At 45.8% G+C, this 17794-nt stretch overlaps 1 protein-coding gene across 1 annotated transcript in view; it reads left to right on the top strand.

Annotated features, from left to right (window-relative positions):
* Positions 1-10464, top strand: part of LOC123068065 (L10-interacting MYB domain-containing protein) — a 15924-nt gene extending 5460 nt beyond the window's left edge. Inside the window, exons 2-4 of the mRNA XM_044490569.1 lie at positions 8777-9041; positions 9429-9673; positions 9761-10464. Coding sequence (XP_044346504.1) covers positions 8777-9041; positions 9429-9673; positions 9761-10309 — 1059 coding nt within the window. The 3' untranslated portion in view covers positions 10310-10464. The remainder of the gene's footprint in view (positions 1-8776; positions 9042-9428; positions 9674-9760) is intronic.
* Positions 10465-17794: the final 7330 nt, after the last annotated feature.

Here is a 17794-nt window from a genome sequence, read left to right as displayed (position 1 = left end):
ATCGCAACCTCAACTCCTTCTTTCAGTCGCTTGGGATAGCTCATCGTTTAGCATGTCCACATACACATCAGCAGAATGGTTCAGTCGAACGTAAGCATCGTCATATTGTTGAAGCTGGTCTTACTCTTTTGGCCCATGCATCTGTTCCGTTTCGCTTTTGGAGTGATGCTTTCACCACTGCATGCTTTCTCATCAACCGTACTCCTACTCGTGTTTTAAACATGAAGACTCCCATTGAGGTTCTCCTTAATGAACAACCTGATTATACCTTTCTCAAGGTATTTGGGTGTGCTTGCTGGCCGCATCTTCGTCCATATAACAAGCGCAAGCTTGAGTTTCGTTCTAAGAAGTGTGTTTTCCTTGGCTATAGCTCTCTTCATAAAGGTTACAAATGTCTTCATGTTCCCACTAATCGTGTCTATATATCTCGGGACGTCGTGTTTGATGAGCATGTTTTTCCCTTTGCCAACCTTCATGTGTCCACTGTCGAACCACCATCCCTGCATTCATCCTCTGTTGCTTCTGACCAATTTGATGATGTTGCATACTCTCCTTTGCTGTTACCTAACCATGGTGCAGGAACCGGACGTGGAGCTCGTTTGGAGCTGTTGGAGGATTCACCATCATCATCGTCGTCTTCTGGTGGGCACGTCGATCGCCCTATATTGCATGGCATCGATTCGCGTGCCCATGCATGGTCACCCGACGAGCCCGTCGCGCCGAGCATCTCCACTGCTCGTTCTGCTACGCCAGTGATCGCCGAGTCTCCAGCGGCTCGGCCTTTTTCACCAGCGGCCGCCGAGTCGCCCGTGGCTCAGCCCGTCACACCGTCTTCGCCCGCGGCTCGGGTCCTCACGTCGCCTTCATCAGCGGATCGGCCCGCGACACCGGCCGCGCCACGGCCCACTATGTCGAGCTCGCCATCGGCCCGATCTGGGATGCCGGAGTCGCCAGCTGCTTCGTCTGCTCTGTCGGTTTCGCCGGTGGGCCGGCCTTCTTCGCCGACTGAGTCCGAGGCTACCGTGCCTGGCTCGTCGTCACCGGCTGACTCATCAACGTCGCCGTCCTCCAGCCCGTTGCAGGCTGCTCCGTCGATCTCGGTGGTTCCTGTGTCTCGACCACATACACGCAGTCGCAGTGGCATTTTCAAACCTAAGGAACGTACGGATGGTACGGTTGCTTGGTTGGCTGCTTGTTTGGCTGCTGCTGTTGCGGATCCATCTTCTGAGCCTCGCTCATATCAGGCTGCCCTGCGCATTCCACATTAGCGAGAGGCTATGGAGCAGGAGTTTCATGCTCTTCTTCGTAACAAGACATGGACTCTCGTTCCTCCACCACCACGGGTAAATGTTATTGACTCAAAATGGGTATTCAAAGTGAAGAAGCATTCGGATGGATCTATTGAGCGTTACAAAGCGCGACTTGTTGCTCGCGGTTTTCGGCAGCGTCATGGTCTTGACTATGAGGACACCTTCAGTCCTGTCGTCAAGCCTACCACTATTCGGCTTCTTCTCTCCATTGCTGTTTCTCGTGGTTGGTCACTTCGTCAACTTGATGTGCAGAATGCCTTTCTACATGGATTTTTGGAGGAAGAGGTTTATATGAAACAGCCGCCTGGTTTCTCTGATCCTGATCGTCCCGACTATATCTGTCGTCTTTCCAAAGCACTATATGGTTTGAAGCAAGCTCCTCGTGCCTGGCATGCCCGCCTTGCCTCTGCCCTTCGTGCTCATGGGTTTGTGCCGTCCACTGCTGACACTTCATTATTTCTTCTACAGAAGCCAGAAGTCACTATGTATCTTTTGGTATATGTCGATGATATTATCCTTGTCAGCTCTTCTCAGTATGCTGCTGATGCTCTTGTCTGCTCTCTTGGTGCTGATTTTGCGGTCAAAGATCTTGGGAAGCTTCACTACTTTCTTGGAGTTGAGGTCACTTCTCGTGCTACTGGTCTTGTCCTTACGCAGAAGAAGTACTCCTTGGAGTTGTTACAAAAAGCCGGCATGCTGAAGTGCAAACCGACCACCACACCCATGTCGTCTACCGACAAGATAACAGCTGTTGATGGTGAGCTTTTGTCTCCTGCGGATGCCACAGAGTACAGAAGCATTGTTGGTGGACTTCAGTACTTGACGATCACGAGACCAGATATCTCCTATGCCGTTAACAGGGTTTGTCAGTATCTTCAGGCTCCCAGAGATACTCATTAGGCTGCTGTTAAACGCATTCTTCGTTATGTTCAGTTCACTCTGACTTTTGGTATGCATATTCGGCCGACTTCCTCTCGGGTCCTTTCGGCCTTCTCTGATGCAGATTGGGCTGGTAGCCCAGATGACAGGCGATCCACGGGGGGTTATGCAGTATTCTTTGGCTCTAATTTGATCACCTGGAGTGCTCGGAAACAGGCTACTGTATCACGTAGCAGTACTGAAGCTGAGTACAAGGCTGTGGCTAATGCTACTGCAGAGATTATTTGGGTGCAGTATTTGCTTCAGGAGTTGGGTTTGTCTCAACCACAGCCTCCTATTCTTTGGTGTGATAACATCGGTGCTACATACCTTTCTGCAAATCCAGTATTTCATGCCCGAACGAAACACATTGAAGTTGACTATCACTTTGTACGGGAACGTGTATCACAGAAGCAACTTCAGATCAAGTTTATCTCGTCTAAGGATCAACTTGCAGACATCTTCACTAAGCCTTTACCACTGCCACAGTTTGAGGCTTGTAGGCGCAATCTTACCCTTCTCAGTTCTTTAGAAAGTGGCTAAGATTGAGGGAGGGTGTTAGACTATGTATAACTTCTGTACCTATGTACGTATTGTAACACAACCATTATATATAATGAGATAAGCCACCCCTAGAGGGTCGTGCTGGTTCCCAAAACTTATTGTCTTACACTGCACCATGTTTGATCTTTTCCTTTTTGACGAGGGGAGAACCATGTTTGATGTGCTCTGAGGCGTGGTTGTCTCAGGGCCCTATATATATACATATACTATAAGCATGTATAGTATATGGCAGACGTCTTCCATTGCGTTTCGTGATCGTTCTCGATTTCGATTAGGGTTCTGTACGAGGCTGGTTGGCCCATGTACGGCCCACGATGGGTTGTAAATAGAAAGAACCCCTTACCGAGGAAAGGGATTCTCTCGTGCACGTTGGCTCAGTTGGAGAATCGAAAGCAAGCACGCTAGCCTTTCTCATCTTTTTTTTTTAAACTACTTGGCGCACTTTATTAAACTCATATCAAAGTTACATCATCCACAATGTCCGAAAGTAAAAAGCTGGGAGGATCACCATCCCAACCTTTACCTAATATTAAAGAACGGAGCCTTTCATAATTCTCCATACGTCACCATTTTATATCCGTTGATTTTATAGTTAACCGTAAGGATTGACGGATGAGATTTAATAGAAGGCATGTCTGACTTTTCGTCTCGTCTCCGACTGATTTTGATGCACGTTTAAGTGTTTGTCCGTGTTAGGCTTTTAGCCATTGCCGAGTAGGATTAGTATTGGCTAGCTACCTAATATATAACTATGTACCCCAGCCTGTAACTAGGGAGACCGTGTGTATCAATACAGATCAACAAGAGGCTCGGTACGAGCCATTGGCAATCAAGCCAACGTTCGTGTGCGTGCGTGTTGTGTTCCGGCCGGCTGGCCGCTGTGCACCGTACAGGTCTTTGGTATTGGTTCACGGAAGCTTCACATGGATCGATTAGGTGAGGATGATCAGGAGGCTTGCTTTGCACTGAGTAGATTGATCAGGAGACAGTTTGCTTGTTCGAGTTCTTCGTCGTGTTCGTCGCCGGTCGTATCGCGGTCGCCTGAAGTTCTCGACATGGAGAGTGGGCCAACAATGAGCACCAAATTGCAAAGCGTAAACGCAGATGTAGAATGAACCGTATTCGCCAATCTGTGTGTGGCCGGAGTCGGGGGAGGATCAGCCATGGTCGGCGGGAGCAAGCAACATGCTATGTCGGCGAAGGAGTGCACCAAGCGGGACCAACAGGCGGGAACTCGATCGGGGACGCCCTATGTTTCATGCTGTGGCAGTGAACTCTCGTACAGCCGAGCGTGTGCACCGCACCATCTTCCTTGCACCGATTGTCGTGCTGCTGGCATGCTTCGCTCGTGGAGAGGCCGCTCTGTCACCTTAGGCAAACGCTAGCGTCGCTCGCTGGAAGTGGCCTTAGTCGCCCCACACTCCAATGGACCATGCAATAGACAACACCGTTTGCCGGAGGCAGGGCCGTCTCCAGAAATTAGAGGCCCCGGTGCGAAATATGAATGGGGCCCTAAAATCTGAAATATTCCTGTAGCTAAAGTATACTCTCATTTTATTGTGCAAAAAAGGCATACTCTCAGTTAAATTATAACTACTTTATATATGTATTATTCCGTACAATATTTGACAATGTATTATACGAACTATTTTCCCCAAAGACTTCACCCAATGAGCAATGAACATATATTAAAATTTTGTTATTAACAGGAGAACCGATTCATATGTTATAATCATTTTTAGGCACTAAAGTATTTGATATGAAAATAGCCTAAACAATTTTACTTTGGCTGGGCACCTGATGGATGGACATTGACTGGTCGGTGGTGCGTTAATTAAATCAGCCGATCGATCAGGCCTTAACCTTGGCAGTCAGCCAGTGGCTGCCTTCCTTTTGCTTGGCGGTATGGCGCCCCGGTTAGCCCTGATTTATGGTCAAATTCATGGCACAAATTCTGCATCATGCCCCCTGCCCTCCTGGTCCTTCAGAATTGCGATGGCGGCGAGCAGATGGGATCCAGACGGGGAACTCGGGAAGACTGGAAACGACGACCTGATTGATCGGGAGCAGGCCCTGATGGGCAGAGAGTTTTGGAGAGGCACGGGCGATCAAACTAGGATGGCAAGCCCAAAACTATGGAAACAAATAAAACAGGCTATCAGAAATTGGACCTAAAATTGGGGGCCCCTGAAACTTGGGGGCCCTGTGCGGTCGCACTGTTGGCACATGGCCATGGACGGCCCTGGCCGGAGGCTACGCTGTGAGCCGACGAGGCAACTTCCTGACTGTATTTTTCTCATAAAAAGGCAGGGGAAAATTGTGGGAGGTCCTTGTGATTCATCAGCCGATCAGCATGGTTAGGAGATCGTGACCGTGTGATACATGCATGTGTGGCGCATGTGGGTTATGATAGGCCCGGCAACTTCATGATGGGATCATACTGGCCGAGCGGGTTGCCGCAGCGGTGTTCGTGGGTGGCATGAAGGCGGCGCGACAGCTCTGAGACCTGGTGGGGCTAGGCCCGCAGAGTGCTCGGCATTCTACGGGCGTGTCTGGATTTCGCGCGAGTTTAGCCCTGCCAATGCATGGGGGTGCCAAAAGATTGGCGAAGCTTTTGCCGGCCCGTGAGTCACCAACTATTGGCGCAAAAGTTCACGTGAAAGTGAACTGGCGGGATGGGCTTTCGATGGCGTGCCAACTAATTGGCTTCGTTCCAAGCGGTTGCCCATGCGGTAGTCAACGCCAAAAAATTGGATTGGCAGGCATTGGCAGGGATCCAATGTCCTCACAGTCGACACCCGCGGAGACACCGTTGTCAATTCCATGGTCGCATCCATGCGCTATCGGCGTACGAAAACACAAATAATCAAGCTGGCTGCGGTTGGCATATCACTTTTGGCAAACCATGACCAGGATCATTCATCAATTTCATGAAACCCCCGTTATTGGGTTTGAAGCAAATCAGTGTCAGCTATGATCGGTCAGCCAGGTTTGCCATCCTCAACGCTATTTCAGTTAGAAGCCCATCATATTTTCTATTTTGCTAAATCGCAAACTTTCCTTCTCTAATCATCAGCTCGTTGGACTGATTAAATTCTCTAGATAAAACTGCTCGATCCCTATGTCTCATATCACAAAAGACGGAGAGCTTATGTTTTTTCCTGCTCACGAGATATATGAAAATCTTGGTTTCCTTTCTAAATTTAGCAAAAATGTGGAGGACGTCCAAGAAAACTAGGTGGAGACTCGTCCAATTAATTAGTCTAAAGTTTTGTTCTTCACTGTTCTTTTTATTCTTTTCAGATATACTGTTCCTACATGGGTCTCAATGCAACTAGTGACCAGAACATTGATCTGTGTGGTGATTTTCATTTTTTTTCCTACGAGTCAGGGTAGAAAACATGGTTTTGTGGTCGTCGACTTTCGCAACAGAGAGAAAATTATGGAGGGTTAAGAGGAGAGATATGCTGGATATTATTTTTTATTTATCCAGGGAAGAGATTATGATAATAGAGATGTTGTATCTTGTGAGATCGCTAAGAGGTGAGATATGCTTGATTCTATTCTTTATTCATCCGGGGAAGAGATTATGATAATAGAGATGTTGTATTTTGTGAGATCGCTAAAGTTTTTCATATATGTTTTGTTCAACTTATTGAATAATAAAATTAATCTATCTAATCACTGAAAATAAAATACAAAGAAATTTCTAATCTTACGGCAAGTTTGATTAGTAATTTAGTACGATGACAATTTAAGATGGGACTATACGTACTGGACTTGGAGCTTATGGATTTCTTCGCCATGTAGAACCGTCTATCATTTTTGTGTTTTTAAGTTAGTGGTCATGTCATCCATCTCATATATAAGAACATGGCAACATGCATAGGTACAAGATAGTAGAGACATGCAGCATCAGATTATGTTTTTTTTATAGGTACAACCTCATTTTCTTCATCAAACAATGTTACATCGCGTTGAGTCGAGTATTTCCCTGGTAAAATAATGGATACAACGCTTTTGAACTTTTGAACTAACTTCTTGTGAAGGTATAATAAGCCATATAAAACATATTGCACAAGTCTTATGTTTTATTTGCATGATTGGTTCTCTTGAGGTTACTGTAGTAACTCTAATAAAAGGTGATCCAATCATCCAAAGGGTTCAAATTTAGATCATAACTTACCGCACCTGTGTTTTACAATTTTCCCTCTAATTTGTTACATGCTTTAATTTATATAATAATGTTTGCTTATATATCGCTGCATAATAGCTGGACCATCAAATCCATTGTATATAAAAGCCCAATTTTCTCAATAGTAGTAACTGGTTTTATTAATTTTCCAATCTCCAATTTTGTAGCCTTGATGACATTGCCATAAAAAAACCGGTTGTGCAGAAGTATTTCTTTCCTAAATTTATAAATGTAGCCAATCAAGATTTATTTCTCCCGTTGCACGGGCATATGTGCTAGTAGTATACAAATACCACTATAGCAGTGTATTATGCCAGACCAGCCATCACTTTATGTCATGCCGCCATGCAAATGACGCATGCATGGATCATCTTTCTCTCTTTTCCTGCTCACAGTATAACTGTGACATGGGCACGTCTAAAATAAATTCATAGACTTTATTTCATGATAGACAATTTAAATCACTAATATCTTTTAAACTATAAACAAGAAAGCTAACGTTCAGTCGACTGAAAGTTAGCGACAGATCCGAACGATTCTTGAACCGCTCAATCCGCTTCTGCTCTCGCGCGATCCCTTCCCGATTTGATTCTGGAGCCGCTCGATCTGCTTCTTCCTATGTAATACTGGATTGGTTGTTAGGGCAATCCCGTCCAAACTGCCTCATGATCAAGATATGCAAACTCAAAACAATGTTATATCTGCGCTCCAGACACAAGTCCAATCCCTAACACAGACCCTTTATGAAACAAGGACTTCCATTGCTCGATGTCGTCAACATATGCACGGTTTAAAAATCAGACTATCAGACATTTGCTATATTGTTCAGGAGCCTAAAAGAAATGAAGGCGAAGTTTATGGTACTCCATCGGACAGTACAACATGAAGACATAACAGTCAAGTCAAGTGAACTGAACTTCTGAACTTCTGATATTGCATTTATCTGCCGGACTGTTAACGTTTATGCCGACCTTCCGTTTGTTATATGGCTGTAATTTGTTTTGTTGCCATACAAAATTTGTTCTTAACGGACAACGGCCGGCTAAGAAAACAACAAGCCATTTTTGTATAGTGTAGGGTGTTTCCTATATTTGCCCTGGTGGCGAACTTTGATGCCCAGTGGATATAGTCTGTGCAATCACCTTAATAGCCTAGTGTTAGTTTATGGCTTATTTATTTTCTTAGTCTTGTTTTTCCTTGGTTTGCTAGTGGCCGCAACAACCATGGGCCAGATACGAACCGTGGTAATCTTGAGCCTGCTACGAGCCGTAGAATCAATGGGCCTCCTACATGTCGTCAGATAAATGGGCCTCCAACGGGCCGTAGGATCCATTGGCCACACACGGGTCCAACAATTCATGTGCCAAAACCAGACCACGACATGGGCCGTAAACGACCTTAATTGGTATCGGGCCAGCACGGTCATGGGCTGTTAACAGGCCAGAAAACAACAAAAGCTTAAGGGCCAGTTCTTTTGGCTCAATTGTGAAGAATTACTGCCTGAGGAATCAGAATTACAAAAGAACTCATCTCTGCCTCAAGAATGGTCCAAAATCATCTCAGAATTACAGTGCAATCTAGAATCACCGAAACTTGGCAATTCTGGTCATTCTGGCCATTCCCTCAAAACAAAACGGTTCGCTTTGAACCAAATACCCCTATTGGCAACTGTATTTACAGCCAGAATGCCACCGGGGAGGGCCGACCGAGCGAGGCAAAAAGCAGGGGATTTCTCACGAAGCGCTTCCTCGTCCCCGCACACCCATCGTCTCCAGCTATCTCGAGCTAGGGTTTGGCGCGCCGCCAGCCAGCTCCCGGCCCCGGCGTCGTCCGATCCGCCGGCGGGAGGCCCCTACGACGCCGCCCCAGGCCGGCCGCCCCTTCTCCTTCACTCCTCCCGGACCAGCCGCCCCTCCTCGACTCCTCCCCGCCCGCCCCGACGTCCATCCTCGCCCTGCAGCAGGAGGCGTCCGCAGGCCCGCCGGCCCGCCCGCCCTCCGTTCCCCCCGCCCGGCAGCAGGACGCGCCCGGCCTCCGCCCGGCCAGGATAGCTGGTGAGTGCCTCCTCCACTGCCTCTCTTCTTCCTCATGATTTCTCATTGTATTGCTGCTGCTACAGGAGGCAAAGCAGGGGAATCTTGTATGGTTTCTTGTTAGTTAATTTGTATGTTGCTTTGGATGATGCAAACATGTGATTGATGGCATGTACTGAAATTTTTTGTATGCAACATTTAGCAAAAAACATTGTATGAAAATCTGTAAGGAATGTACTTCTATATGATTGATTGCTTACTATTAATTCTGTGTTGGTATGGATAGATGTCTGCTTAGTAAAAACATTGACATGTGAATGTTGTAGATGGAAAAAGTGAAGGGTCCGAAAGCAATTTGGGATGATGCGGCTCATTCCATTTATATGGATGTGTGCGTAGAGGAGGTGTGAGCCAATAACCGCGCTCCAGGACACACCACTTTGTCCGATGTAGGCCAAGTTAATTTGCTTACTAAGTTTAATGAGCGCTCCGGGAGAAACTATTCTCACCAACAATTAAGAAACCGGTGGGATGCATGTAGAAGTGATTATGCCATATGGAAGACATTGCTTCAAAAAGCTTCGGGCATCGGAAGAGATCCTTATACAAAGACCATTGCTGCTACGGATGAGTGGTGGGCATTGGAGTTGAAGGTGCCTTTTTGTTTTGTCATTTTACAGAGTTATGTTGCTTCTGTCATTTCATTTCATTTAACATGGATAGATGCTTTTTCATTGCAGGCACGTCCGCAGGCTACCAAGTATCGGCATGCTCCACTTGCGGAGGAGGACAAAATGGAGGAGGTGTTTGATGCTTGTTGTGTCACAAACGAGCATGCGAGAGTGCCAATTCCCACATATCAAGGTTCTACGTCTCGAATCAATTTGGATGATGAGTCTGGTTGTGAAGGTGACAAAACTGAAGTTACACCTCGTGCGAATCGTGCAAATGTTGGGAAGAAGAGGGCATCTCCTTATTCCCCAAGTCCTAAGGCGAATGAAAAGTGGGCAAGTGAGCATGCAAAGAATGAGGCATTTGTTCGTATGGTGGACCTCTTTGATTCAAGGAACAAGAGAGATGAGACTCAAGTTTCAGCAAGACAAGAGATTCATGAAATGATGGCCATGGTAGAAGCAGATGGTGGTGCACCTGGGAGTGATGTTCATTTCTATGCTTCACAGCTATTCAAGGATCAGAAAAATCGTGATGTTTTCTCTGCCTTCAAGACTCACGAGCCTAGTGCGAGGCTGATATGGATAAACAAAGCATGGGAGTTCAACAATAAGTAGAACCTTTATGTTTCGAATGCTTTCAACTTGTATCGTAGTGAACTATGTTCTGATTGCTTTCAACTTGTATCGTACTGTCCTATATTATTCGCTTTGAACCCATGTATTTCCTTTGAACTTGCATCCTATTCAACTATGTTATGGTTTGAACCAAAGTATGTGCTTTCAACTTGTATCCTTGAAACCTGCTACTGTATCTTGTTGTTAACCTCCTATGTGTGTATGTGCTTGTGCCAGATGGATAAAAAAAACAAGAAGATGAGGAATTTGAGGCAGGACTGATTGCATTTGCTTTGGAAATGGCGTCGTCAAGCAAATCGTTGCCGTATGTGTCAAGAAGATTACCCCTTGTTACTGGCCTCCAATGGGTGGAAGAGAAGGAGCGGGATCCAAAAGCATTCTACGCTATGTTCAGAATGAGGAGGTCAGTGTTTTACCCATTGCATGATCTGTTGGTTGAGAACTATGGCCTTCAGTCAACTTGCAACATATCATCCAAAGAAGCGTTGGCGCTTTTTCTATGGACTTTGGGGACAACGCAGACCACTGACAATGTGGCGGATCGGTTTGCACATAGTCGTTCGGTCACCAACAAAAAATTCCATGAGGTTTTGGAGTGTGTAGACCGCATGGCCGGTGACTACATTAGGCCAATGGATCCATCTTTCTCTGAACCTCATCCAATACTTAGAAAAACAAGGTTCTGGCCTCATTTCAAAAATGCTATTGGAGCCATAGATGGAACACACATTAAAGTGGTTGTGCCCAAGGAATTGGAGCCCAACATAGGAATAGGAAAGGGTACACAACCGAAAATGTCATGGCAGTGTGTGATTTTGATATGAGGTTCACTTTTGTTGTTCCTGGATGGCCCGGATCTGTTCATGACACACGTGTATGGAGCGATGCTATAGTTCGCTATGAGCATTATCCACAACCACCCACAGGTAATCTCTTGTATCTATGCATATTATTATGAAAGTGTATGCATGCATATTCTTATGTACAAGATGTCTTATTATAGATAAATACTACCTTGTCGACTCCGGATATCCCAACAGAGTTGGATATCTAGCACCATACAAAGGGCAACGGTATCATGTACCTGATTTCCAACAACACCCTCCCATGGGGAGGTATGAGACATTCAACCATCGACATTCTTCTTTGCGCAATGTTATCGAAAGATCATTTGGTGTTCTCAAGATGAAATGGCGTATTCTCCAAGGCATACCACGGTACAAACCGGAGACCCAAAAGATGATCATCACTGCATGCATGTGTCTTCACAACTACATTCGTGATAGCAAGTTACGTGATGAGCATTTTGACAAGTTTGACAATGATGCATACGTGCAACCTCCACAGCCGTTTACAGGTGCCAACGCTTTACCACCTGACGATGATGGTACCATGGCCGCTACACGTGAGGCTATTGCCGTCAGCCTTGTACCTTGAGATCATCCATCTATTTGTAGTTTGCAACTCCCTTTTAACTTGTAATATTATGCAATATATGATATTTTCAACTCTGGTTCTAAATTGTAATGGTAAGCACTTTATGATATTTGCAAGTCGCTTTTATATTGTAATATTACTATATGTTATTTCCAAATTAATAGTTTATGAGATTTGCATCTTGTTTTTGTGTTCACATTACACATGAAACCATCAGTAATAACCAAGTGTTACCAATTCAACACTCACTTGAATCTAAGGGCGTTACAGACATTTCAATGGACAACTCATAGAACAATCACATGCTAGAATTACAGAAAAGAACTGGACAGATAATTCTGTGGGAAGACGATTCTGTGGGCAGTATCCCAGAATCATATTCTGGAGAATTATGAGGGGAAAAGAACTGGCCCTAATTCTGTAATAGGATTAACGGGTCGTTAATGGGCCCGAATACATGGCGGGTTGGAAACGACGCAATGGGTTAACAGGCCGATTCTAACGACGGGCTGAATTTGGCCCACTAGAAGAACAGGCCAGTAACGGACCGGAAATAAGGAGCCGGAATGGAGCCCAAGTATTTATGGGCCCTAGTAGGCCAAAAGCTAATACGGGCTGGTAACGGCCCATGTGAATCATGAGCCGTTAATGGGTATAAAGAAATTGACAGTTTATTATGGGCCAGAGTAACCATGGGTCACTAAAGGGCCCAAAGGGACGAAAGACCTCATATGGGCCGAAAGCCATCGTGGGCCGAAAGTGAAACGGGTTGGTATTATACTGGACAGCCCACACGACATTGTTGGGCCAAATTGGAAAAGGCCATAACGGGGCATGAGTTACCGGGCCGTAAAATGGGCTATATGCGAACAAACTGTTAACAAGCTTTTTCATGGGCTGACCCGCTAGCTTTTGACCAAGTCAAATGGGCCGGCCTTTGTAAGCTAAATGTGTCACTGTTGGGACGTGCCACGTGTCAATGTATCATAGGTGCCTATATGTCCCAATGGCGAGCTAACACGTGGTTCCGGTGGTCAATGAGAATTTTGCACGTGGAAATTCCCCTTTGGTCTGGGCTGTTAGCGGGTTATTGGATGCAAACCAGAACCCGATAGCTTAATGGCGACCCGTTACGGTGGAAGCCACGTGTCGGTTATCCTCGACGAAAACACTTCCAGGACACGACGTTTATCGTCATGGAAGTGGACACTTTCGTGGTAATAATTTCAGTATTGTCATGGAACACTTGTACAACACCACATGTATGACTATCTTGATTCTGTCATAAAAGCGTCATGGATGTACATGCATGATAGAAAACGTGACCTACTGTGAAAAACACGTATTATCACGAAAGTAGGTTTTTGTAGTGCAACCTACTGCACCTACTGAAAATATTGGTTATGAAATTCCTTCGGGTATGATTGAACAACTGCTAGCTAATCCTTATGCAGGAGACGGAACGATGCATCCCGATATGCATTTGATACATGTGGATGAAATTTATGGATTATTTAAACTTGCAGGTTTACCCGGAGATGAAGTTAACAAGAAGGTTTTCCCTTTATCTTTGAAGGGAAAAGCATTGACATGGTATAGGCTATACGATGATATTAGATCGTGGAACTGGAATCGATTGAAATTGGAATTTCACCAAAAGTTTTATCCTATGCATCTAGTTCATTGTGATCAGAATTATATACATAATTTATGGCCTCGTGAAGGAGAAAGTATCGCTCTAGCTTGGGGGAGGCTTAAGTCAATATTACATTCATGCTCCAATCATGAACTCCTGAGAGAAGTTATTCTTCAGATTTTTTATACTCAGCTTTCTCGTGATGATAAATCCATGCTCTAGCATGAATAATGAAAATTTATCATGAAATAAGGGAATATAAAATAATAAATTTATTATTGCCTCTAGGGCATATTTCCTTCAAAGAAGAGGACGAGGAGCAAGCCGAGGAAGAAGATGAAGTAGGTGGTGAGGAGGAGCAGGAGTACGATGATGATGACAGACCTCCACCCACTCAGCCAACCGAGGACAAGAAGGGAAAATAGCCGAAGAAGCAATGGAAGGGTGCGTCCCCGTTTCAGAAAGAGCGTCCTCCTCATAGTCGCACGAAAAATCCGAATGAGACCTGCTCCAAGAGGAATGGGGAGCGTACGGCCAAAAGGGGGAGCAAGAGAAAGTGAAATGGTCATGTTGAACTAGTCGTTTAGTTAAACTATTTGCTGTTTATGTTGAGCTGTGAACGAGAACTTGTTTGCTATGTCGAACTACTTTGGAATTGTCGATTTGCTACCTATTTTCTCTGTTGGACATGTAAACCCTATTTGATATGTTGAACTATCATTTCTATCGATGCATGATGTGTTATAATATGTGAGATCATCATCATTTTTTGATTTCTAAACTATATTGCTGGTGTGCACAAATTTTTAGAATTGAAGCGAACAGTTCTGCACAAAAATTAAGTTGGACGGGACCCTACCGTCGTAGTCCCTGGCGGTAGGGTTGGACAGCCTACTATTCTTTAGCAAGTTTCGGTTATAGCAGCTACCTATTTTCTCTGTTGGACATGTAAACCCTATTTGATATGTTGAACTATCATTTCTATCGATGCATGATGTGTTATAATATGTGAGATCATCGTCATTTTTTGATTTCTAAACTATATTGCTGGTGTGCACAAATTTTTAGAATTGAAGCGAACAGTTCTGCACAAAAATTAAGTTGGACGGGACCCTACCGTCGTAGTCCCTGGCGGTAGGGTTGGACAGCCTACTATTCTTTAGCAAGTTTCGGTTATAGCAGCAGGCACATGACCCTACTGTCAGGAACAATGGCAGTAGGGTGTGCAAACCTATAGTTATTTTCTTCTTTTGCAAATTCGAAACATAAGACACAGGCGCAGGACCCTACCGCCAATCAGCTAGGTGGTAGTTGATTGTAGCATACCGCCGGCCTCTCTGGCGGTATAGCCGTTAGGACACGTCAGCAGCAACATAGTTAGATGGTGGCCGTTGCCGTTAACCTATCACCTTGAGCCTCGGCGGTAAGCTATGCAATCCTACCGCCAACCATCCTGACGGTAGGAAAAGGGTTAGATCCCGATTGTTTGAAACCAGGGTTATATCCGGCTAAACTTTACAAAAAAAAGTCAAAACTCCAAATTCGGCCTACAACCGCTACCCACGCAACATCTTCTTTTTGGAAAAGGATACAAGGCAGACGGCACGGTTATCTGAAAACGGGTCACTCATTCACGTAGATGGAAATGCAATAATGGGTACCCTGCCGATAGGGAAGGGCCAGGGATGGGTGCATCGTGATAGACAGAGGCGGCAACTCCTCCGGCCCAGCGTACACGGGCGTCACCCGAGCCGAGCATTTCGGCGATAACGGATCCTGCAAGGGAGCTGAACGACTCCGTGTCGTTGCACACGAGGATGACAAGAAGCAGTTCTGGTGAGGTGGGTAGGTCATCAGCTGCATGCAGCTCTCCGTCTGTCTTTCTCCCTGCCCTAGCTAGCTAGTGCGCACCAGGAGGGGAGGAGGAGGGATCACCTCGCCTCGCTCCGGGCGTGCTCGCACTCACAAACTCGCTAGCTCGTGACATGCATGCCAATCATAGAACCAATCAATCTGTGAACCTCAACATCCAACATCCATAGTCGATGAACATCCAACGTTCCGCGATTCGGCGGCATGTCCATCCCGGAGCACGGGCGGAGATCACGACGCTCCTCAGCCCTCACCTGCAGCAGCGAGTTGAGTTGCATTGCAGTGCAGGGCTTGGTACGTGCAACCACTCCAGTTTAAGGAAACCATCTACCCGTTCTTGGGAGCCGGTTTGGAGTTACGGAAAACGGCTCCACCTTTACCAGACTGCATGCAAAAGGAGTCAAGTTGATGCATCTCTCCACATGCACAACTGTACAAATCGAGTAATTGCATGCCCAAATAGTAGAACCCAACACAGGAATCAGTGTTTGCATTCCACTTCTAATTTACCCACCCAAGTGTATGTAGCAAAGTGACAGACAGGGAGGGTTTATGCACGAGCTGTCAAGATTCGGATCACTCTTCTATATTCGGCAATAAGTAGCAGCCAGCAGCTCTGATTTGGCTTGTCATGCTTTTTTGCACGGCGTATTTTTCTTCATAATTTATTTAAAATATCTTCTAGAGAATATTTTTTTACAAGTTTTATCGATTAGTGCCGTACGTCAAAGAGGACATTGTACAAATTGTACTAATAGCTTCTTAAAATTTATGCTGATATAATCTTTTATAAAGGGCATTTATCTGCGCCGGTGCGCCGGCCGAACAGTTCGGCCGGTCAAACGCGCAGCGTTCGATTGCTTCGCCTGGGCCCGTTAGATCACGCCCTTCCATCATATCCTTTCTTCTCTCTCTGAAAAAAACACAGGAAAAAGCTGAGAGCAGCAGCGCCTCCTCCACTTGCTAGCATCGCCACCACCCATCCCGCTTGGACCACCGGTGACTTCGCTCATCTCCTCGCCGTCGATGCTGCTCACCCCGCCTCGCCGTCACTGGTTGCAGCTCCTCGTCAAAGTCAACGCCGCTCGATTGAAGCAAAAAAAATAGCAGATTCCAGCAAAAATTAATGGCAGTTCCAACAAAAGAAACTAGTAGCAAAAACTGGAGAACTCGATTGTAACAACAAATTAGCCAGTTCCAGCAAATAAAAACACTGGTTCCAACAAAAACATGTCAGTAGCAAAAACACTAGTAGTCAATTGTAGCAGAAAAAATAGCCAGTTCCAGCAAATGAAAAGACTGGTTCCAGCAAAAACATCTCAGCAGCAAAAACACTAGTAGTTGATTGTAGCAAAAAAATTAGCTAGTTCCAGCAAATAAAACACACTGGATCCAGCAAAAAAAAAACGCGTCGGCGGTGAGGGCGCGTCCGGTTCCAGCACGGCTAGTCGTTGGTTGTAGCACCACGACATCACAGTCATAGCAGTAACGTCTACCTCACAACATACTCCATCGGCCGCCGGCGACCTTCGCGCAGCTGACCATCGGTTGCAACTCCGCATCACCACGGCGTGGGAGCACGGCTGGATGCTGGTTTCAGTACCGGAGGTTTGCCGAATCCAACATCTCCATGTGCCGATTCCAGCATGGCCAGACGCCCCAGCGTCGCCGTGCATCGCTTCCGGCACGGCTGGTCGCTGCATGTAGCACGGGCCCAACTCCGCCGGGTGCAGCATCTGGGAAGCTTTGATGTGGGGATGGGAGATAGAAGCAGATGGATGCTACTAGCGAGCATACGAGACGGAGCGCTGCCGTGGACGGTGACGATTTTGCTCGGGTGGACAGAGGACATGGCGTGGGAGAGAGATGGTGGGGGATTGGGAATTTCTGGGATGGACGAAGAAGAGAAAGATCTGGTGAAGGGATAAGGGATGGACGAAGAAGAGAAAGTTCCGCCGGCAGGCCGATTCCAAACGTTTTCCTTTTATAAATGGATCAGTGCTACTAGTAGTGCAACAAGATTTTTCACTTCACCAGTTTTTTTGCACAGTCCACAAGATCATGATTCAAGGATCTCATCGATGGCATTGCCTTCTGGCCCAGCTAATGATTGCTTATTTTGTGCCATGCCGGGCCGGCCCATGTGCCTGATAAGAAAAAAAGCACAGCATGGGCCCAAAGGTTAGTTTCGGACTGTGCGGCCTGTTTCAGGCCATTTCTCTTCTTCTTTTTCGAGCCTATTTCGGCTGTTTGACTGGTTCTTTTTTCTGAAAATTTCAGAAAAGAATACCGAAAATGTAGAAGTTAAGAAATAGAGGCCAAATGTCATATGGGGGGTAAATAGTGAGCTTTATTAAGGTTGCCTAATTAAAACCTTGGTATGGAAAAAGAGTAAAGATGACGCAAATTGGCGAGCATGGAGTTCCTGATGCAGTCTATCAGCTAGTAAGAATGAGCTTTGCTACACCTATGAAAATTGGTTACAAAAATCTAGTTAGCAAATTATGATTAGAAGGGAG

Source organism: Triticum aestivum, chromosome 3B, assembly GCF_018294505.1.
Source record: "Triticum aestivum cultivar Chinese Spring chromosome 3B, IWGSC CS RefSeq v2.1, whole genome shotgun sequence".
NCBI lineage: Eukaryota > Viridiplantae > Streptophyta > Magnoliopsida > Poales > Poaceae > Triticum > Triticum aestivum.
Note: the sequence above shows the minus strand (reverse complement) of the source record. Positions and strands in the feature narration are given on the sequence as shown.